At 42.5% G+C, this 24,083-nt stretch overlaps 1 protein-coding gene across 11 annotated transcripts in view; it reads left to right on the forward strand.

Moving 5' to 3' along the window:
* CTDSPL (CTD small phosphatase like) overlaps nt 1-24,083 on the forward strand; it is an 80,815-nt gene that overhangs the window by 17,072 nt on the left and 39,660 nt on the right. Inside the window, exon 1 of one of the 11 annotated variants that reach the window (XM_032096728.1) lies at nt 12,112-12,154. The exons of the other annotated variants lie outside the window; for them this stretch is intronic. Coding sequence (XP_031952619.1) covers nt 12,127-12,154 — 28 coding nt within the window. The 5' untranslated portion in view covers nt 12,112-12,126. Of the gene's footprint in view, nt 1-12,111; nt 12,155-24,083 lie in introns of those variants that run through there. 11 annotated transcript variants of the gene reach the window in all.

The following is a 24,083-nucleotide window of genomic DNA, read 5'->3' on the forward strand; positions in this document are numbered from 1 at the left end:
AATAAAATGCCTGTTTGTCCAGTGTTACCCTCTTACTCAGGCAGTTGTGTTTACTTAAATATAATTCATCTGCAAAGATCCTTCTCTTCCATGATGTTTGTGGTGATTTTCAGTTCAAAGCCAGTGCTTTGTTTTGTCCTCACTCTTGCCTTGGCTGTATTTGTTTTCTGAAGATACTGTGGCTATAGATTCCTCCTTAAAAAATAATAATAATAATAATAATAATTTTGTCATGCTGTTATCTACTGCTCTAACCCGTTTTTTGGTTTAACATAATCACCTGTTGGAAGTACCTACCCTATTGTGCATGCACAGCTTTTAATGTTTTCTACAGTAAGTAAAAATCCCACTTTTAACTATGTCATATGAGTCAAAACCCTCTCAGAATTTTTCATTTGAAAGGGATGTTCCTCTTTTCCAGCACTCAAAGGTTTAATGTGCTGGTTCTTGGGACATTGTACCCAAGTTACTGGGTGTTTCAGAAAAATACGTACTGTTCAACTGGGAACCTTTTTTATTTGCCCAATGACATATCCAGAAAAATGATTTGTACAAGGGTAAAGACAAAGGCACCTTCCACTATCCCAGGTTGCTCCAAGCCCTCTCCAGCCTGGCCTTGGACACTTCCAAGGATGGGGCAGCCACTCTGGGCAACCTGTGCCAGGGCCTCCCCACCCTCACAGGGAAGAATTTCTTCCTAATATCCCATCTAACCCTGCCCTTTCTCAGTCTGAAGCCATTCCCTGTGTCCTGTCACTCCAGGCCCTTGTCCAAAGTCCCTCTCCACCTCTCTTGGAGCCCCTTTTGTCTCTGAAAGTGGCTCTAAGGTCTTCGCAGACCTTTCTTTCCTGAACAACCTCCACAGAACCCTTCACGTCCTCATCACTTTGAGGCCATCCTACAGAATACCTAGAGATGCTTAGCAATGGTTGTAGACAAACTGGGTTTTTTCGGGTATGTATTTGTGTGAAGGTTATAGTGGTAGCAGCTGACATTTTCAAAGATTGAAAGGGAAATCACGAGGTGTTGATGTTATTATTGTTAAATTCTGTGTGGTTTTCAGTCCTTGACAGATTTGTGCTCCATGTAGTGTTCCTGCTCCTGAGTAGTTTGCTATTGTTAAATGGTGTATATTCATCCTCAGTCTTGAATTCAGCTGAAGTCTGGATTCAAAATTTGGATGAGATTCTTTACCTCTGAAATTCTGCTTTCTCTGCTTTAAAATGCAGCAGTTCTTAATATCCTGCAGCAATTTTGTGTGGCACTTTGATATATTCTCTGTAAAGCACACAGAATCCGAGTCTTTATAATTTCAGTAAGAATGGCAATGGCTCTTAAGTAATGTAGAATGAATGTGAGGAAGCTTTGGCAAAAGTGTTCCTGCTCTACAGAAAATTAGAGCGAGGACTTTAATGGCACGAGGTGATTACAGCCTCCTCCAGAAATGAGATGATGATCCATAAACAGCTCAGTGTTCCTGAGCAAGAAGCTTAAATGATGGGTTACTTCTAAATAAATTGACATCTGTCAACTTCTTACATTTTTTTAATGTGGTGGTTGTTTTTTTTTTCCTAAGTGTATAACGATTTAAAATAGAATTTGAGGTTATACTGTAAGGTGGTGTCTGTGGGGCTTCATGTAGAGAAGGTTGGGTTTTGAGGGAATGGCAGCATAGAAGACCTTGGTGCTTTGGGTTTGGGGGCATTTTCAACCCTTCTTCCCTTCTGTCTTTGTTTGCTGTGCCAGTTGCATCTTCCTTCTGAGGTTACAGAAAATAACTGTTAAGACTAAGTAGGGAATTTTTTTATGGCTTTAGTTCCAGGTACTCCTACTATTTCTTTTTTCTTTTTCTTTTGTTTTTTTCTAGCTGTTGTGGGTAGGATAATTTTCCTGCTGCTTGACTTTCCTAGGGCATGTAGGACAACAGTATTTTAGGTACAACTTTTCACACTAACTTCTCATTTTACTACAGGACCTGCAGATGTAAAATAACTTAAAGCTTCATGCAACCTGCTGTTCACACAGCCTTAAGAAGAATGCATATACTTCAATATTTTATTATTATTATCTTAGCATTTCATCAGAATACCATGAATGTTATTTTTCGATGCAGAAGATTCAGAAAAATTATGGGCTAGATATCCCAGTAGAAAATCTGTACCTCATTTAAAAAATCCTTGTGAATCCTGTCTTCAAAGAAAAAAAAAAATTCCCTTTGTATCTCCCAATAAAATTCTGACATCTCCTTTTTTTAGCTTCAGCTTTACATTTTGCAGTGCCCTTTGTTTTATTGCTGTAATACCAGCTAGCCTGTAAGAAGCCAACTCCAAACTGCATCATGATGGCAGGTTGCTTATATTCTTTTAATTCTCTCTGATAAAACAATTTGAGTTAATTACTGCTTGGATTTCTCACATTATTTGGGCAAACAGCTCTGTTACACTCAATAGCACATTTTGTGATTGTTTATTTGTTTGAGGAGAGTATTAGTGTTTTCCTTCAGTGTTTTGCTTTAAGATTAACATATCATTAAGCTGCATAATAAGACACAGTCTTTATTCTCGTGCAGTGAAATGGCAGGGGAAGGCAGGGCATAGTCTTGCAGTTTAGTCAAGAGAAGTAAGAAAAAAAAAACCAAAAAAAAAATCTCTGAAAGTGCATTAGTCAGTGAATTTGGGCTCTGTTACGGGACAGCAAGGCCCAAATTGAAGCGTCTACAGTAAAACTTGTGTTTGTGGAAGTGGATTATTTGTTCATTTTTGCCAAATGTTTCAAAACATGGACTTTTAGTACCAAATTAATCCGTGTAGCCAGGTTTTGCATAATTTGGGGAGCAGTATTTTCTGATCTATCAGCACTATTTGATGTATTTTATCATTTATTATGCTCTGTGTCTCTGGTATGGATTAATCGAGGTCTCTAATAACTGCACTTCGGGAGATCACCAGTTAAAACAGTCTTTGCTTTTGGAGGCAAGAAGTTAATCTTTGATGGTGTGTTTTTGACATGTTACTGGAAATCATTCTGTGCACTCGCTCTGCTGCTATTTCCAGCATTGTTGTGGGGCTCTTTTCAGCAAAACCGCTGTCAATGAGAGCCTCATGAAGCAAAAAAACCCAGCAGCTGATCCATGTGTGTTGTATCCATGGAGTTAAGCACTTCACTTAAATGGAACAGAGAATTGCATATAAAAAACATTTTTTTTAACGGGATGCTGCACCTCAAATTCTGTGCTCAGTTTTGGGACCCTTGATACAAGAAAGAGGGGCTGGAGCGTGTTCGGGGAAGGAAATGGAGCTTGGGAAGGTTCTGGAGCACCAGGAGCAGCTGGGGGGGCTCAGCCTGGAGAAAAGGAGGCTTGGGGGGTGGGGACCTTTACCTCTCCATGACTACCTGAAAGGAGGGCATAGCAGGGTGGGGGTCAACCTGTTCTCCCAGGGATCAAGTGACAGAACCAAAAGAAATGGCCTCAAGTTGCACTGTGGAAGGTTTAAATTGGATATTAGGAAAAACTTTTTCACCAAAGGATTATCAGGCACTGGAGCAGGCTGCCCAGGGCAGTGGTGGAGTCACCACCCTGGAGGGATTTAAAAGATGTGCAGATGTGGCCCTTGGGGCAGGGTTTAGTGGTGGCCTGGGCAGTGCTGGGTTAATGGTTGGTCTGGATGATCTTGGAGGTCTTTTCCAACCTAAAGGATTCAGTGGTTCAATGTTTCTGTGCTGTCACAACCTGCTGCAGCCTCATCTGTTCCTTCATGTGTTAGGCTCCCTTTATAACCTAAGTTTAAATAGGAGTTGTGTTAGGCAGAAGAAAGACAAACTTAAACCACACAACCTTTCTTTTTTTCTTTATGCTCCATAGGACTTTGCCTTTAGAATGTGAACAGATGGTGGTTTTTCCTCTTCTGGCTTCTCATGAGTGGTACATTCTCTTTGGTTCCTATATTGACTAGTACCAGAAAATGTAGGACACTGGGCTGTCTACTAACAATGCTCCACTTGAAGTTCAATGAGTAAAAGCATTTGGAAGTCCTGTGCTCTGCAGTGTTTCAGAAAAGCTGCTTCAAAAGTTCTTGAAACACGTGGGGTTCTTTTCTCGGCATGGAGCCTTGTGGTGCAGTCCTGGTAGTTGTCCATCCTGGTCTGCCACTGATAGTTGGTGGCTTTTCCTTTCCTAAAACAAATGGTGTGTTTGGAGTGCAATTAATATTTATTTTTACACTGCTGCCCACAAAAAACTGTTCTTGATGTGCACCTACTTCCTCCTTAAGCAAGGTTACAGCCTTACTGTTTAAAAAAGGGATCATCAGGCTGGATGATTATAAAGTCTGGCCTCTTACCATCATCTTCACAAGTGCCACTGGTTTTCCTTAGGATTCATCCTTTTCTCCTCACTCTTTGTGACTTCATGACCCACCTGTAGAGACAGATATGCCAAACAGGCTGCTAATTGTCATGGTTGCTTTAGCTGGAGTCTATAATAAGACATCTCATGATGAAAAGGTGGTTGCTCATGTTGAAAACCTGATAGATGAACATGTCACCAGTGACACAGAACATGACAAATGTGCCTCCAGTCATTTCATTTGTCACTACAAATGTGATTCTCTTTATCTGCTTGGCATGAATATATATGCAGAACAGATTTGAGCATTCCTGTGTCAAGTGGTAGTGTAGATGGAGTGTGGTGGTAGAAACATTTGTTGTTACAAGAGCCTCTTTTAAGTTTGGGGACGTCCTCTGGCAGCTCTGCTCTGTGGTGACAGTGGTTGTTGCTTGAAACATGATGGGAACCCATTGGTGTCCCTCTGAGTTGTCATCATTGGCCTGGAACATCGTGTTTCTTCTTTTTTTTGCACTCCTTGAATTCTGCAGGTCTAAATTTTTCGGTGTTACGAACAGCTGAACATAACAGTGATGTTCAGAAATAGTGTGTTTAAAAAAAAATCAGCCTGGAACAACCACAATATAACTTTTATCTGTTCTTCTGAGGGTGTTTCATATTGATTAAAGTGTTGTGATCCATTTGTATCCTACCTGTAAGGAAAAGTGTAAGTGTGGTACAGATCTGTGTATTTTACCAATGCACCACGCTGTCCTCAAAAGTTCATTTAGAAACACTACAAAATTGCCCAAAGGTTGGTTGGTTGTTGTTTTTATTCCTCTTTCACAGGCATTTAAGTTAAGAATTAATTTTAAAAAATGCTTAAACAAGCAAAAAAAGCATTAAAAAAAACACCCACCAAACAAAAATAGTTGGATTTGGTGTGGTTAATCCCAGAAGGGGAGCCTTGGTCCCAGTGACAGCTTTCTTAAAAGCAGCTGGGCAGAACTGGCTGTAGTCAGGCCCATGCTGGATCAAAGGGGAAATGTGCCCTGTCAAGAGGTGCTTTTGTGGGGACCTGAACTGAATTCCACATCACTTTTGTGTGCTGCTCTGCCTCTCTGGCAATTCTTAAACTCTGAAGAATACAACCTAAAGTTGTCTTGGTAGGAAAGTAAGAGCCATTCCCTAAGGATTAATATGCCCCTCTCAAAATGACTGTCATTTTTCATCTGGACATGAAGATTTGTTACAGCACTTGTGTTTTTAAATATCTGAGTTCTGCATTGGTGAGGAAGGATCAGTGTGAGCCACAAGCTATGGCAGATAAGGTAAAAGCTGTGGTTGTGAAAGGAGGGGGTCTGCCACCGGCAGGAGAATGCAGGGTCTGTCACAGGAGGGGATTTCAGTGTGTACAGAGTCCTTCACCTGTGCCAGATGACACCTCTTTAATCACAGACTCACAGAATGGTTTGGGTTGGAAAGGATCTTGAAGACCCTCCAGTCCCACCCTCTGCCATGGGCAGGGACACCTTCCACTATCCCAGGCTGCTCCAAGCCTCATCCAACCTGGCCTTAGGCACTTCCAGGGATCCAGGGGCAGCCTCAGCTGCTCTGGGCACCCTGTGCCAAGGCCTCCCCAACCTCACAGGGAAGAGTTTTTTCTTTGTATCTGTTCAGGCCTGGCTCTCTATCAGTTTAAAGCCATCCCCTCTTGTTCTGTCACTCCAGGCCCTTGTCCCAAGTCCCTCTCCAGCTCTCCTGGAGCCCCTTTAGGATCTGGAAGGGGCTCTAAGGTCTCCCTGGAGCCTTTTCTTCTCCAGGTGAACACCCCCAGCTCTCCCAGCCTGGCTCCAGAGCAGAGGGGCTCCAGTCCTTGGAGCATCTTTGTGGCCTCTTCTGGACTCACTCCAACAGGTCCTTGCCCTTCTCATGTTGTGGCTGTTTAAGCCACTTGAGAACTTTGGAGATGCTGGCGGAGATGGTCCATGGTCTGTGTTCAGACTCATGCATGTGTTGAAGGGTGGACTAAGATGTGCTTGGCATGGAGAGGAGCAGTGCTGATGATCCAGAGCACATCAGTAATACTTGCATTTGCTGTTTGAAGGCTGCTGCCCTGTGCTGTGGGTCACCATAACAATGTACCCTAATTCTGTCCTTGCTCACCTTCAGGATCGTGCTCTTGTTAAGTGGTGGGGCACCCAGCAGCCCTGTGAAGGGTCTCTGTGACACTGTAATTAATATTTGAGTTTCATTTATGGGATTATCAAGAAAGGAAGATTGAGTTGAAATGTTGGCAATAACAAAACCGGACTGTAAAATAAATGGTAGCGCCAGGGAGCTGCTGCAGTGGGCAAGTTTCATTAAAGCTCCTGTGTCCCAGCAGAACAGGTTGGAAAATGAACGCTGCTGGTGGTGTCAGCACAGTCACATTGCAGTGGAGAGTCTTCCTTGGAAAACCTTACAAACCCTGGCTGTGCTTCCACTCAAGTACCTGCCCACAGCATGTGCCCTGTGTTGGTGAGTGCTGCAGAGATTCAAACCACAGAAGGTGCTGGTGAAGTGATTTTTGTTTTTTGCAATAGACACTTGGGGGAGGAGTACAGCAGGGCACAGCACATCCTTCTCGTGTTCCAACAGGATTTGATGCAGGAAAGGCAGCTGAGGGAGATCCCTAAAGGCATCACAGGTAAGGAGGCCCCACAGCTGCAGAAGCGGAAGGTGGCTCAGAAAGGGTGGCTGAAGTGGTGACATTTATCAGAGGTTCAGAGAGAGAGAAAGAGCAAAATCATTAAAGTCAGCAAGCTGCAGGGTGGCAAACTTCAGTAAGCACTGAGAAGTTGGAGACATGACTCAGTTCCTTCAGATGCAAGCCTGAAAGAAAAAGAGGATTTAAGATGATGTAGCAGTTTAACAGAATTTTTTATTGTGGAGATGGGCACAGGCTGTCCCAGTTCAAATGAAGCATAGAAAATACAGTAGTTCACTAACTTGATAAGTTTTTCCAGCACAAGAGGAAGGAAGGAAGGAAGCCTGCAAAAAGTCTGCCCTAGTTTCTAATAGGGATGGTTTGAGCGAGAATATTTTTGCTTCCCTGATATTTTTGGATGCTGTTTTTAATTTTTTCTTAATTAATTTTTAATGTTCTCTGTCTTGTGCTTGCCAGAACATGCACCTGGCAGTGGCTGTGGGGAAGGCAAAGTATTGGGAAAGTATTGTAGTAATGAAAGGAAGACAAAGGATTTGGTTTGGTGCTCAGGAAAGCAGGAAAGGGAAGTCACCAACTTCTGACACTGAAATATTGTATTAAATTTGGGGGAGGGAAGCTGGTATCAGTCTTTGGCTAAGACTTTAATTGGGAGCAGATGGCAAATTAAATCACTGGATGCCTAGTGGCTGGTGTGAAACTGTACAACTTCAGAACTGTGAGCTGTTACCTTTGACACCTTGGGAAGAGTAAATAAGCTTCTAAAAAAAAACCCATAAGAACTAAAATAGTGGTTAGGCTGCCTTATTCATAATTTCCAATTTCAGTTTTCAGAAAGGAACACGGAAACTTGAGAAATATTGCAAGAAGCCAAGAAAGCCAATCATACCCAGCAGATTTTTCTTTTCAAAAATAAACCGTGTCACAGGGACTGAACTTATTTCTGTAACTTGGTAACATGGGGAGGGAAAACGAGTAGATTGCCACGAGCTGAAAAGAAGCTTTTTAAGAACAAACTAGAAAAATGCTGGTCTGCATATAAGCTGCTATTAAATGGATGCAGAAATCTTTGCTGATACATCAGTAGTCCAGGGCTTTCAGAGGGATGTGGCAGGTGGAACAGTGGGGTGGGGTGTCCAGGTCTGGCACTGGTCAGTCACTGATGACCTGGGCGATGCAGTGGAGGAGACTCTGAATCTGCAGGTACTGAAACAGGAGCCATGCTGGGTGTTTCCACTAAAAATAGAAGGGGACTGGATGAGCCAAACGTAAATCCTGTGTTTTTCATATTACTTAATCAGACTATTTCCAGTTTTTGTGGCATAAATTAGTGCAAAACCAGAAGATGACTGGTAGTGTTGCTAGACCTTAGAAAATCCTGAGGTATTTGTAGTAGTCAGATCTGACACGTAGCAGTAAGAAAAAAAAGAGATATATGTCTGTTTACACATTCCAACGTGACAGCTGATTTGTAGCAATGGTGAAGTTGTCCTGCTGTACCCTGTTTTGGAAAGACTTCTCTTAGCTGCTGTGTAAGGCTTTGTCCTCTGGATTTGCTGTTGAGAGCTTTCCAAGGAGATGGGAGAAAGCCGAGTAGAAAAGCTGACCTGCAGTAAAAGGCTGAACAAATTGAGAATTTCTTCTTTTTATCCTGGGGAGGGGTATCCTGATTTTTATTTATTTATTTATCTGCCCCTGGTTTCTGTGACTGATGTGATTACAGCATTTCAGCAGTGAGTTTGCCAACAGAAATCACAGTGGTGCTGATACTGGAATAGAGGTTTTCATAGAGGAAAGATGTATTGGTGTGGTTGGCTCTACACATAGTTAATCCAGGTACAGTCACTTCTCTTCCTTTCTTCCCACCTCTTGTTGCTATTCCATTATTAACCATGACATCTGTAGCTGAACACAAAAAGTGAGGGCTTAAAAGCATCAGGTTCATACCTACCACTGGAAGCACTTTGAATCAGCAGTTCAGACAACCTGAAATAAATCACTTCAGCTGGTGCTTTAAGCAGGGCCCCTTCTTCCCTCTCTTTTCAGAGAGCACCTTTTCTCTTAGTCATATTAAATGCTTTTTGCAGAAAAGCAAAATTTTAGGGAGGGTGCTTTAAGCCCCCCTTGATTCGTGGTGCCCTTTGCACATCCCGTGGTATTTCCACGAGTAGCTGCTGTTCCTCAGCCAAGCACAGGCATTAGGAGAGGCATCAGCTCCTTTGGATGAGGCTCTTGATACAACAGTAAGCAGCAATTTGCTGCTGTACATCTTAAATGTTGTAGAATTATTCAGTGTAAATCCTGTAAAAGTTGTGGTGGAGTTGGCTGCTGATCCCAGTCAGCAGTTGAAGGAACGGTGAGTCTGGGATCCAAGCAATCCTGCCCCTCCAAAGTGCCATGGATGCATTTAAGCAAATTGCAGATATCTTTATGTGTGGTGTAGGAGTTTTACTCACAGTCAGTAACTGAGGAAGTGCCGGAAAGGATGACAGGAAGGGTTTTTTACTCTATTTTAGGCCATGAGGTTCAGGAAGAAGGAATTGAGGAAGCTGCTGGGAGGGGACGGACATACACAAATAAAATTACAAAACACTATGTTTCAATATATGATGCTTGGTTAGTTGGGTTTTTTCCCCTGGAACGTACTGGAGTGAGCCTGGCAATGTTGCAATGGCCAAGAGACGGGAAAAGAAGGTTCACCCTTTTGGGTTGAGACGGAAACAAACTGTTCTGAGGATGGAAGGGGCTGATGGTGCAGTCCAGGGGCTGGCATGGAGCAAGCAGGCAGAGAAAATCAACAGCTTTCAGAGAAAAAGGAGATGAATTAGAGTTGTAGACGACTCCTTCCTTGTTTTCCTTCCTTGATCTGATGCTCTGGGTTCCCAGGCTGCTGTGGCCAAGCTCAATCTTCTTTCAACCACATCTTCCCCATCTTCCTCCCCATCTCCCACAAATGCTGTTGCTGCTGCTTCCCCAACCCCACAGGAGTGAAAGTGCCTGATGCGTAACACTGAAACCTGTGAATAAAGATCTCTGGACATTCCAGATTTTCTGGCCATAGTGGTGTTGCAAAGTTTGTTTGTACCTTTTAGATCTGGACTATCTGCTCTCTGTCTTGATGAATAACGTTCAGTGTGTTTGTTCAGCTGCAGGAATTTGTTAATCTTCCCTTCAGTTTGCTCCCAGAAAAAAAAAAAAAAAAAGAAAAAAAGATAAATAATCTCACCCTGGAGAAGTTTAGCAAAGATTGGATTGTGAGAGCTTTCCGTGCCGTTTTTTTTTTTTCTTTTTTTTTCTTTTCTGGGAGAGTACATTTGTAGTGGTAGCTGGAAGAGCAGAGAACTGAATGTGCAGGATTAAGCTTGAGGCCCCAGCTTCCTGTATAAGGGGAGAGGAGCTCACGAAGCTGCGGCAGCAGCCAAAAGGAAAAGGGTAATGGACAAACATAGGCTGTGTGGATCAGGGCGCTGCCTGCCAGCTGCTCCTGGGGGGACTTCCTGCTCTGGGACACAGGGGATGTTGGGGACAGTCACTGTCAGTGCAAAGCTGAGCACACGAGCTGGCTGAGGGAGGTCCTCCTGGGTTTAGCAGCTCAGAAGGCAATAGGGGGTTATTTCTGAGAGGGTTTAGGTACAAGAGCTCAGGGATTTTGTATTGAAGACTACAGCAGAGAGGTAGGAAAACAGAAGTTCCTGGGAAAAAAATAACACCAGGAATTCACTGGTCTTTAGTGGAAGAGCCACAGGTTTGTAGGAGCTTTTTCATGGACGCTGCAAAGCCAAGCAACTTCAGTGCTGTTTCCAAACCTTGCTGGGACATCACTTCCCTTTGAAAGCTGGGTTAGAAATGTGTTTGTGACAGGGTTTACAGCTCGCTTCCACAATCTGTGATCTGGGAACAGATCAACAAACTGTGTTTGTAGATAGTTCTCTGCAGACCAGGCACAGGAGAGTCTCTGATTCCCGTGTCTTGCACCTTAAATCTGCTTTTCTTTGGGAAATGTGAAGAGCTTCCTAGAAGTCCAACCCAGAGTGAAATCTTTGAATGCCAATAGTTTAATGATAATTTTTAAAACTGTAATAAATTAAGTAAAGAAGAAAACTCTTGTTTCCTACTGTTTTGCTGTAATAATGAGCAGAGTACCCCAACTCACGTGGAACACGGTACCTTAAAGAGAAATTAGAAGCTATTTTGAAGGAGTGATTGGGGTGATGGCTGAAACCTGTAGTTGCAGCCATACATTCGAGTCCCCAACATTTCCTCCAGTCACCTTAATAAAAATAACTCTTTTGCCATTTTTCCTCTCCCATGTGGGTCTTCCTTCCACCAGGCAATGCATGGAAATCTTAGAATCATTTAGGCTGGAAAAGACCTCTAAGACCATCGAATCCAGCCATTAGTCCCTCTCTGTGCTGGGGCTGCACCGGGGATCCAGCCCTGAGCAGTGAAGGCAGTGTCTGTGCTGGTTATATTTGTCCTTTATGCTGCAGATCATAGTATGTGTGCTCCTTTCTCAGAGGACACCTTGTCCAGTTCCTCAAAGAGTCATGAGCTTGCTGCTGGCTTCCTGGAGAAGACACTTGAAGCCTCCAGGGAGCTGAGCCCCAGCGGTGCCGCCTCCCAACGCGCCAGACGCAAACACTTAAAAATACTTCTCCCATAGCAGCACAATTGGACTCTTGCTGTCTGATTCCTGAAACATCTGGGTTCGTGCTCCACAGTTTGTTTATTTTTGTACAAGCCTGAGAAGGGATCAGGAGCCTGAGGCCGTGGCAGAGCCCTCAGCCTGCGGAGTCAAGGCTTGAACAAGTGGCACGGGATTGATGCGGCTGCTGTTCTTAGAAGGACTCTCCTCTTCCTAGAAGTTTTCATCCTTACACCAGGCACTTATTTCCCTCCCTCTCCTCCCTTGCATCATTTTTGCAGCTGTTTTTTCTTGTGGGTTTGGGTTTTATTTACATCTGCTGTTAGTAACGTAGACTGTATATGCCTCCTTGAAATCGGGATTCTCCTCCGTGTACAAAAACCTGGGTTTTGTGAATGGCTGAAAAAAATCTGTTCCACTTCAGATTACAACACTGAGTTATGGAACAAAATGTCTTACACTCCTTATTGTGGATATGGTAAGGGATTATCTTTTTTTTAATGACAGTTACAAAGCTTTACAGAATTGTTTCAGAACTGGTCTGATAAATGGTGAAATATTTTGTTGCAGCTTAATTACAGAGAACAGGAGCTTATGGTTTACCCTTATTTAAACATGCACATGAATCTTTTCGAAGTAATAGGGCAAATATAGTACTGTTTCTGGAGGCTTAAAAAGAAGATTTGTGCGCTAATATTAAATTTTTAATGTATTATTCATGAGGAAAGCCAAGCTGAAAGCTTTTTTTTCCTCCCCTCAGTGGAAATGAGCTTGAAGAATACATTATCTGTATAGAAAAAAAAAATGTAAAGGATTCTTGCTCTTGCTAATAGCAATGTGGTGCATGCAAGTACTGTTGGAATTTCCTCAGGGAAAACAGAATTTGGTAGAAATTAAGCTGATACAATCATTGAATAATTCATACAACATTACTGGAGTTCAATTCCTAAAATAAGTTAGGGTAATTCCAGTTAGAATCTGCTTTTTAGAATGATGGAGTGATTGTTTATTGAAGTTGCTTTGAACTCCATGTCTAAGAATTATTGCCTCTGATTTGGTTACAGGGCTGGGCTGTGTATTTTTGTTACTCGTGCCACTTTCAAGCTGTCTTTTGCAGATGTGTGCATGTGCACACCGTGTATTCCTGGAGATCTCTATGTACTTTTGGGTTGTTAAGGCAGGAAGAATGTGTGTGAGCTTTGGAATTTGGAGAAACTATATAGTATTATGTAATACAGTGCATCTTTTCAGTATGGAATATTTTATACCTTGTGCAGACTGATGTTTGTAATTATATTTCCTGCTGTGGTATAACTATAAACAAGATGTATAAGCCAAGTGACATCATTTTTAGTGTTCTTTTTCCTTTGTACTTTCTCATTCCTAGATCATGCTTGGTTTAGTTGCCTGAGATGACTCCAGGAAAAAAAAAAAAACAAGTTGCATGTTTAAGCAGCTCCAGAGATACATTTTTCCATTGCCTTACTACAGTCTTACAGAACAATTAGTTTATGAATAAGAAAAGTATCAGTAATTATTAATATACAAACACCACACTTACATCTTGTGGAAGGCATAACTTAAATTGTTACTCAGATGCTAAGACCTCATCTAGCAGGATTTCCTAGATATGGTTAATGTCATTTCTACACATTGGATAAAGCAGGAATATTTGCTCCCTGTGATAAGGGAATAAAGTTAGGATGTAACAAGCTAAGTGCTCCTCTAGAACCTACTATTAAATTATATGAGCACCTCTCAATTTTTAATATATATTCAGCCCCAAGGTCCTACTGAAAGGCTGTGCGTGTGCCTTACCGAAGAATAAAACTGAAGCAGAAAATGTTCGGCAGTTGGTTTTTACACAGGGTTTAAAAAATTATTCTTATGGACAAGGAACTGTTGCACAAAAACTTTGAAGCTGCTTGTCCAAAAAAATGGAAATTTGGAGCGGAGCAGAAAAGTGGATCGGGTTCTCTTTAGACTTGAACTGGTTTTCGTGGGTGGGGCTGACCTTTTTCCCTGTGTTTTGCAGGACGTACATCCTATTAAGAAGTACAATGCAGTGTTGTCTTTTGTCACTTGATCCAGAGTTTGGGAAACCTCAATTCCATGTCCCCAGCTGTCATTTGGAACAGTTAATACCTTCTGGCATTACTTGGAACTTTTGTATTGTCTTTCCTTTTGATGAGTGTCCAAAACTTGGGCTTGGAAGAGAAAATACCTATTTGACGTGTGCTTGGAGCCACATTCCTTAGTATTTGCTGTGAAACTTCCAGTGGCATAAATCACAAACTGGTAGAGGAGTTGGTCCCATAAACAGAAGAACAAGAGGAATGTCTCAGATTTGTAGAACTTGCTATAAATGTTATATTTAATGTTTTCCATAAATAAGATAACCTTTGGGATTGAAGAGAAGACATAAGGTAGTGGTGGGAAGCGTAAAACCTGTGGCCAGAGAGCAGGTACAAACATCCCAGGAGTGTTGTAATCACCTTGTGGTGTTATCAGGTGGTGGTGGAAGCGTGTTTTGACATGTGGCTTGTCACAGGTATTTGGAAATTGTGCTCATCCTTCATTAAAGGAAGGGCTGAAACAGCCTCTTCAATGCTTGGGCTCAGCTGTACGACTGCACCAGCTGATTAAATAAGGCCTTTGAACAATTGAATTTCCTAAAATGAGAGAGGAAAAAACCCGAAGTTCTGTGGATAATGTGTTTGCTTAAGTGCTCAGTGGCCAGGGCATCCTCTGCCTGAGAAAACTTTCCACTTTCACCTCTGGGCGAAAGGAGGAAGGAAGAGTGTTTAAAAAAAAAACTGCTGTGAAAGCCCATCCAGAAGCTTTGCCGTGTTTGTGTAAGCTCTTCCCCTTGGGAATTGTGTTGGGTCTTTCAGTGGTCTTTCAGCTGGTACACAAAATACTTGGAGCAAATAACCTTCCATTAAATGTTCTGCCGTCAGAACTTTCTGTATGGTGGCACTTTTCTTGCAGCACCTCATGGAGACCTCACAGGGTTCCCCAGGAATCCTGGAAGCTGGGGTACACCTGAGAGGGGCAGGAGACTGTGTTTGGTGTCCAGAGTTCCCAGTTCAGCCTTGCTGAGGAACCTCATGTTAAGCCCTAGTGCCATGTTTGCTTTTGTTATGAACAACATTTTCCATTTGTGTTTTGGTTATGCAGATCAGTGGTGTGGAGTGGTCAGGAAATAGTAGCATTGGGCACAGAAGCAGAAGGATTAAATGAAGGGGTTATTTTGCAGCATTTTTGGGATAAGCAAGTTTTGCTGGACTGTTCCTGGTCTTGGCCAATTCCAGTGACTTACAGGAAGGACCGAAGCAGTGGTGTGGGGGATGGTGATCTTTCCCTTAACTGTAAATGTTTGCAATATAAACAGCTCAGCTGTTCATCAGGGGTTCCCAGGGGAGAGAAGAAAAACAATATTGGCATATTTAGGGTGGGTTCTAGTGTAGACAAATCAGATGCATTGTGCCCTACAAGTGCTTATCAGCTTGGCTTTGTGAGCTCTGCTGTGGTCAGCTGGGCTGGTGGCCAAGCTGCCAGGACATTCTGTGAGGAGAATACAGAAACTACTTGGGAGCTATAATGATGTAGTTAAAAGAAGAAAATAAAGCCATTTCTTTAAAATGTCAAGACCCATTGCTACTCAGAGACTTCCCCCCACCAGCTGGCCAGGTCTTGGCAGGAGTTTTTTGGCAGTGAGTGTCTCAAACACACTGGACCTTACTTTGTTTATTTTGTAGGGCTGGAATTCCTTGCGTGTGTGGGGACCCGTGGGAGGGGACTCAGGCCTTGATTTCTGCTCACATGTCACTGGAGTACAGTTCTTCAGCAGAAAGAATGTCTCTGCTGCATTGCAAGACTTACATCCAGATTTCTACTCTTGATATTTGTTGAATTTTGGTCTGGGAAAATCCTGTTGGGTCATGGATTTCACAGAATCCCAGAATGGGTTGGGCTAGAAGGGGCGTTAAAGATCATCCAGTTCTACCTCCCATGCCATGGGCTGGGGCACCTTCCACAAGATCAGGTTGCTCCAAGCCCCATCCAACACTTCCAGGGCCCTGGACACTTCCGGGGAGGAGGCATTCACTGCTTCCTTGGGCACCCTGTGCCAGTGTCTCCCTTTTCTCTTTTTCTGTCACCAGGAGAAATAAGATCTAAGACAGGCCCTAATGAAGCCAATAATGCAGCTATTTGTCCTCGTTTTGGTTATGTAGGAGCGGGAGAGGTGCCAAATATTTATCTTGCTTTGCAGCAGGCGTGCCAGTGCATACAGAGCTTTCCTGCTGCAGCTCTGTAGAGCTTTGGGAGATCAATTCAAATGCAGAGTCTGTTTAGATTTGAGTAATTCATTGAATGTGCTGGGGCTGGGCAGAAGGAGCCAAGTGGGCTCTGCCCAAACTGATAGCACTCAGCCAGCAGCCAGAAAAAAGCCTTTCAGATTGCTTGTGCTGTGGTATGGTACAGAACATAATATCATTATTTGTGCCAAAAGGGATTTTTAAAGCTGTCAGGATAAACAACACAGCCAGCTGTGCAGGTGTGACCGTCTTAGGCGCTGCTTTTCTCAGTGCAGGTTTGCTGTGCACAGCTGGGGGGGTCCCGGAGGCGCACAGAGGGTTTTCGGTTAGAAATTGTTGGTTTTGTGCCCCTCTTCCCCTCAGTGTGAGTTAAAACCCGCATGGCAGGGGGTTGTTGTGTGAACACCTGCATGTGGGGTCAGTGCAGACACCTGAACTGCAGAGGGGCAGAGGCTGAGGTGGTGAGAGCAGCATGGGGAGCGGGAAGTAGTTGAAGAGGAGCAATGCTGGGTGTGGACGCTGGCTGGGGCTCCCTCAGCTTGGAGCTTGTTATTGCTGAGAGAGGAGAAGGAGCAAAAACTCGGGATGGCTGTCTAAGTGCTTGAGTGTATATGTAAGTATAGACTTAATATGATTTAGCATTTATGGGTCCTTATGCCTGGGGTTTCCCATCTGAGCTAAGTGCAGTAAATGTGCTGGATCCATCGTCGGCTCAGGCCTCCTGCCTCAGCTCATCTGCTGCTTCTCTGCCCTGAGCCAAAGTGAGACCTCTGCTATTAAAAGTGCTGGTGGTAAGGCAAGACTTCTGCCTCCCAAAGAGATGAAAAGTGCTCTGCAAGACCTGGCTTCTTTTACCTCTGAGAACAACAGGACTGTAAGATCTCTCACCCCATCCCCAGAAGTGTCCAAGGCCAGGTTGGGGACGGGGCTTGGAGCAGCCTGGAATAGTGGGAGGTGTCCCTGGCGATGGCAGGGAGTGGAATAAGTTGATCTTTAAAGGCCACTTCCAACCCAAATCATTCTAGGCTTCTATGATCTGTGCAATGCAAATGGTGAAAATCTGGCTCTTTTATGCCAAGAAAGAAAAGGATGCAAAGCAGTGGGGATAGTATTGCATCATTATGTACTGAGTACACAGCTCAGCCTTGCCTCTGCATCAGTGCTGGAGGAAAACAGCAGGGTTTTTTGCCAGATTGGGCAGAGACCAGCTGATCAGAAGTGTTCTGCATAAACAGCCTGGGCAGGAATGTAGGCTAAGAGAGGCTGGGGCTTGGGCAAGATGCAAAATGAGAATAATTTCTCTTTCCTCATGCCTGGGTTCTCTCTTAAAATTAGCACAAAGGCACATGCTGAAGAGTAAGCTAGGGAAGAGTTTCAGCTTTGTTAATGGGCTCAGATGCAATTTTTTTTACCTCTTTTTAGTCTACCTTTGACAAGGTCAGTATGTGGCCTTTGGGGATAGCAGGAGTGGGGTCTGTAGAATGAATCCACATAGTTACAATTACCATCATTTTTGCTCCAGTAAGCAGCAAAAAATTACTGGTTTTGTTGGGGTTTTTTTCCCTCTAATATAATTAAGGAAACAGTTTATTTTTAATGCTTCTAAACTTGTAGTCCTGAAGACACTGGTTATTTAATATCCTCAGTTATACAGCACTCAGTTATTCATGCTTTCTCATGACTGTGAAATAGCAAGTGGGCTGCTCTCAGTGTTACAGGATTGTCAGGAGTTGAAGCATGGGCATTCAATCTTGTGCATTCCTTTAGTACAAAGTTTAGGATATTTCAAATAGGTCAGAAGTACTCAACATTGTGGGTATTTGGAGAGGCAATTAAACATGTCTGCAGCTGTTCCAACCTGCAGCTGAATTGTCAGCTTGGTCGAGGCATCCGAGTGCTTGTTTAAGACACCAAAACGCTTTTTAAAAATTCCCCTCCTGTTAATAAGAATAATAAAAAAATAATGTTTCTTATTAGCTGAATTTCTCAACAGGCAATAAACTGTGGCTTTGTTTTAGGAAGGAATTGCTGGAAGTTCATCAAGTTTCACTGCTTTTATTTTTTGTCAAAACTGTAGACGCTTTATCGTACAAAGCTTGCAGTTTCCTGTATCTTTTGTTTCATTCTTAATCTAGTTTTAGCTTTCTGATTATCGTATTTCCAGGTGGGAATGTGCGTCTTTTAATGGTCTGGGAATGTTTAATGGATAAAATACTCATGACTCCGGAGTAAAAGGTCAGAAGAGATAGGATTGAATATTTTCTAGCTTATTTCTTGGGATCAGTTGAAAACACAGTTAATATTAAAAAAAAAGGAGTTTGAAAAGTGAAGGAGAGATGCAGCACCAGGACAATGCAAGATATATTAGCAAATTATTAATGAGACTTTGCAACGTGCTTCTGTGGGGGTTTTTTCCTTACTTCTTTACTTATTGTGTAACAATAGATGCTCTGTTACAGCTTCAATTTTTTGTCAGAGATACCTGGCAGAGCTGCTGTTCTGCAGGTGACACTTCAATTGAACTGAAAACCCACAGTGGTTGATACTGTAATTACTTTAGATCTAAAATAGTTACAGAAGATGTGTAGGTTTTACTGAAAACGTAAATTGATCAAAATTCCCTCCAGCTTAACTGGTGAGGGCAGATTCAGCAGATAGAAAAAGAAAGCAGCAAATAAAATTGCATTTTTCTCTCTGTGATAGGCACTTGTATTACATATCTATAAATATTGTAATTATTTTTAAAAAAGAATTTATGAAGAGTAATCCAAGATTGGATAAAATCTGCTGCATGAAAGCTAAAGCTGGAGAAGAAATTACCTTGGCAACAGTTTCTCCACGTGAGATTCTGTCCCAGCAGATTCACTCCAGTGTAACCCAGACCTCTTCTTGAGAAATCCCTGCAACAAATAAGTTCATAATCAAAATCTGATGTTTTTATTTTGCTCCCAGAAGGGCTGGATTCAAGTAACCTGCTAAGTGATACTTGTCGTATGATGCCTGTAAATTGATTTTAAGAGCATTTTTAGTTAGAAACAGCTGTTCCTTTTAGATTCTATTAATGACTGAAGCGCAGATAATGCAGTGATTCAGAGAAAGTTTCCTCTTCCAGATGAGTGGGATTTCTCTTTATTTCTTTGTATCTGGGTTTCATAATACAGAGAAATTTGAGGAGGGGCAGGGAGGAATGGAGCAGAACAGCAGTCACACCAAATAAATCTACATCTCTGTTAAGTCAGTGTCTTTTTGATGCTAAGCCACCTCTCTTCTTCTTCCAAAGAAGCAAGGCAAATATTTCATAAATGGTCACACGTTGTTCCCTACTCCATTAAGAATCTCTTCCAGAACTTGCATGATGTAAATGGCTTTGGTTCTGTAGAACGTGTTACCAGAAGCAGCTTGATTTCAGATGTGTATTTTCTCACAGGGTGAATGTTTCATGAGACCTGCACTCAATATCCACAAAATACCAACGGGTTGGTAGAAATAAATGGGGTTTAGAAAGAGAAATCAAAGGAACTGCAGAAAAGGTGTCCCAGTTTGATTTTTTGCTATTAGGGATGTATCTTTTGGGGAGCAAACTTTGGATGAGTGAATTTCCCTGGCAGGAATTAGACTTGTAGCCTGTCCCAAAAATATCCCCAGGGAGTGAATGAAAAATTCATAAGGCAAAATGGAGAAACAAAACTTTTTCTTTGCAGAGGAGCACCCTTTAACATATTTTTGCAAGATGAATTTGTTAGAGAAGAGCTGTTCCTAGGAAAGAGAGAAGAAAGCTTGCAAAAATAGACTAATGCTTTGGATTTGATGTCTTGCTGAAGTATTTGCTGCAAAAAGTACCCTAGAGAATGTTGCTGTCTCTATGGGAACATCTTTGGGCTATATTTAGGAAAATTAAATTAAGCTTATTCTCCTCAGATGAGCAAGGTTTTGATAAGGCTTTGGTTGGAGGTGTAGTGGTATTTTTGGGGGGAAAAAGTAGAGGAATTTCTTCCACCTTTGGGTTTGGTGAACCACTTGTCTTACACTTTTCAAGTCAAAAAAAAGAACTAAAACTGTCACTTATATTTAAGGCAATCTCTGTGTGGCAGGACGCAAGAAGAAGCTCAGCTTAATTTCACAACCCCAGGCTATGAATTTGGTCATTGGTGGGAAAGAAAACCCTATAAAATCCTTATAAAGATCAGTTTATTAAACTGAACAGATTTGATAAGCTGATTATAGATACAATGTCCAGCAGTATCCTTTAGGTTTGGATCTCTCCTTGTCTTGAAAAATCAATGATTGGGTAAAAGCTGTGTGGCAGGTGGGTAACTTGGTGTTTTACACACTGTGTGGTGCCTGTGGAGCACAGAAAAAGAGGTTTTTTTACAGGTCTTCACGAACTTCATACTAATTTCATGGCATAAATTCTTCAGGCAAACATGGTCTGGGGCTACAGAGGCCGTGTGTGCGTGTCCGTGCCACGTGCGAGTGTGCATCCATCTGTCCCTTCATACCCTGTGGAATAAGAAAACACTCTCCCAAAGGGCTTTTCTTTAGATTGTTTATCCCTCTTTCTTGTTCAATCAGCATTGGTTCCAAGACTTCTTTTAGCATTATTATTACTATTATTATGCCAGCTGTGAGTTAAATTAATGTGTGGGGGTAGCAGTTACTGCCTGGGTTGTGTGACGGCTCCAGGTGCCACCCGTTGCTCGCCTGTTCCTGCTTTTTCCCTGTGTTTGAGCTGCTTGGGATGGAGCAAGTTGTTCTTCCCTGCCTTTCCCACCATGTCCCACACAAGCAGAACCCGGAGCAGAGCGGATGCTGTACATTTTTCTGCTCTATAAACACGTGCTTGTTTACATTTGCTTCCCTGCTGTTCCGACTCAGATCCTCTCCCGATGCCAGAGGGGATCAGCCCTCACTGACAAACACGGAGATCCAGCCATTTTGACCCCGTGTGCTGCTCCTGTTCCCATTTGTTTGTTTCTCCTCTGTCTTCCTTACCAAGTATTTAACAAATTATGGTTGAATATTTTCCAGAATTTTTTTTTCAACGAGGCCAACCTTGGAGTGATTCGAAATTGAGTTAGTCAACGAAGTTGAGATACACAAACATCTGATCTGGTTACTGTGTGTTACTGATGGTGGAAAACAAACTTAAGTGCTGAGTAAAATGGGAATAAAACAATCCCTTTTATTGTAAGCTGCTACTAATATTTGGCAAACCCTTCTCAAGCAAAACCCTCTGCTGTGGGTGCAGCAGCTCATGGAACCTCAGCGCTGCAGATTTTGCAGCTTTAAACTCCCAGGTCTTTGCTGATCCAGCTTCACCAAACCGTGATGTTGCACCAACATCACAAATACATCAAATTCTCTTTATCAGCAGAAAAGGCTGGGTTGGATCCACAGGCTACATCTGCTGGTGAACTTTGTGCAGTGTATTTTTTTTTTTCTCTCTCTTTTACTAGAAGAAAGGTTTGTTTGTTGGCGGCTGCTCGGGGCGGGACAGGAATGTAATGCATGCACAGACTGCGCAGTATTTCCTGTTCAACTGCCGCTCCAAACCTCGGCGCTGGGAAAATATCCAGATCCAGCAGCTCCAGCCTTGCTCAAACAGCAAAGAAGTGCTGCAGAGTCCAAAATGCTTTGTTTTTCACAGAAAATGCCATTTTTTAAAGTGAACCGTCATGGTGTGCTGGTGCTGTGAATGGATCAGTCTGTGGCTGTTGCTCTGTAATATTTATAGATTATTGCACTGAGACAAAACACTTGAAGCACAAAACACTACGGGGACAGAGAGATGGCTCCATAATGCCACTGTAGAAAGTTCTGTTTATTTTGTATCATAATACATCTCCATAGCATTGCTTGCATACTTCAGTTAGCTTGGTTTACCACCCAGTTCCAAACCATGGCAATCTTGTGGCACTGCTACTTTCTCATTATTTGCTCTATTTTATTTTGCCCTCAAACTGGTTGGAAGCATTGCTTTTGCATTGCATGAATTTCGCTCCAGGAATGAAAGATTTCGAGGCAAAAAGCTTGGAGTTGAATCAGTTTGGCCAGGTAGCACTGAACTCCAGTGCTGCAAACCCGCCCTTGAGTGTAGTGTCAAAGTGAGATGAGGGCGTTATTTCTTTTCATTTTTTGTCTTTTTTTTTTTTTCTTAAATGGTTCTGGTCCTTTGTACCAATGTTTCAGACTATCAGCTGATGGCAGGGTGATTGTGGGGTGTGGCTGCTTACTTATTTACTTATTTAATCATTTACTTATTTTTTTAAGCAGATGTGTATTTTGAGCATGTGTATTCCCAGACTCCTCTGGAACCTATGAAGTGCTATCACTCTTCTTAAAAAAAAGGCAAAAAATACTAGGAAAAGATTTGACTGTGAACTGTGTATGTTTGCATGTATGCATTAGAAAATTCGGTATATTCTTGTAGCCCTTTTTTTGTGTGTTCAGTAGTTATTCAGCCCTGTGTGAAAAGGAGGTGAGTGTGCACAGGTAATCCTTGAAGACTGGGGCACATCCATCCTGGGTGCTCCAAGGAGAACACAGGCAAGGCTGTCCAGCTATTTACATAAAAGCCAAAGGTACAGCAGCTCCCTAGCTCATCTTGCTGGGGGAGTTACTGGAGGCGAGCATCTCCTAACTTCTCCTTTGTATTCCCATCCATCTTCTGTCCCAGTGGCTGTTCCAGTGGCAAGCAATACAGGCACAAAAATGAAAGTGCTGCTTGTTAATTAGTTCCTTCCTGGATTACAGGAGCCCTACTTTTCAGTCCTTTGGAGATACAGATCTACACGTGCTGCTTCTCAGAATTGGAAGTGGTCTCAGTGTAGCCCTGTCAGCTTGTCAGGCACTGGAGCGGGGGAGGAGGCGGCCAAAATCTGCGCTGTTTAATTCGAGCTTGAAGGTATTTTGCTCAGAACATGGTTCAGCAGGTTAATTGGGTTCTTAAATCAGTATTTAACTTTTCAGCTTCACTCTGAAATGCGGATGCCCCAGAAGCCGTGGATCTGCCTTCAGTCTTCGGGCTGAGTAAATGCCAGAGTTGGGCTCTGACAGATGCATGTATGTTTACATGATCTTGCCTAGTAGCAGCTCTCCTCACTTGTGGAATACTGTAGAAGATGTTTAAGTCATGGCTTACATGAGAAGCTGACACATATATGAAGGTTGTACCATCATATGTATGTGTCCAGCCAAACCGCAGCACGCAGGCTGAAGTGTAGCAACAGCTTTAAGGGTTTGGAGTTTGCCTTGAGATCCATCAGGTTCTTGTCCTGTTCTGAGCCTTTTCATGGCTTCTTATCCCTCCTTGTCGTTTAAGAGGCTTTTGTGTGCAGTTGGTGTTTTTAACATTTACTGGCTACGTTTCATGAAGCGTCACAGCCCGTACAGAGACAGCAGTGCTGAGTTCTCAGTCGTGTCTTTTGAAAGTGACTTCAAAATTTCACCACCTTTGATCCTTAAAATATGAGCATGCAAAACCAAGAGCAGGTATTTAATCCACCCAGATTTGAGGCCTGTAATAAATAATTTATGTAGGGCAAAATAAGGGGGGTTTTTTAGCTTTAAGCTACTGCAACAGGAACATTTCCAAAGCTTTCTTTGGTTAGGTAGAGGTCTTTGTACAGCTTTAGCTGAATTGATGGATGAATTAGCATCCATCCTGATGATTTTTGTCCTAGGTACTGTGTGAAATTTTATTTTTGAGGACTTCTGGAGGTACAGAAATGAAACTGTAGTGTTTTGATACCCACTAGAAAACTTGTCTTAGAATGGGATAAGCTGTTCTTCTGTCATCATTTCATTTAACGTTCAGGCGCAACTCATGAGCTTGTTTTCCAAAACATCATGGAATGATTTACTAAGAGTAGTGTTCAGTTTTTTCCTAAAATTCCCTAAAAGCTCCTAAATCATATTGATATTTTTTTCAGATCAAAGTGCACTGACCTAAAGAAATTATCTCAAAAATAAAAATAAGTTACTCGGTTATTTTTCCCTCATGTCCCCACCTGCCTTACATATTCAAGCTTTTTTTCTTGCTCATAACTTCCATCCAGAGCAAACTACTAATGGAATGCCTGGGAA

Source organism: Corvus moneduloides, chromosome 1, assembly GCF_009650955.1.
Source record: "Corvus moneduloides isolate bCorMon1 chromosome 1, bCorMon1.pri, whole genome shotgun sequence".
NCBI lineage: Eukaryota > Metazoa > Chordata > Aves > Passeriformes > Corvidae > Corvus > Corvus moneduloides.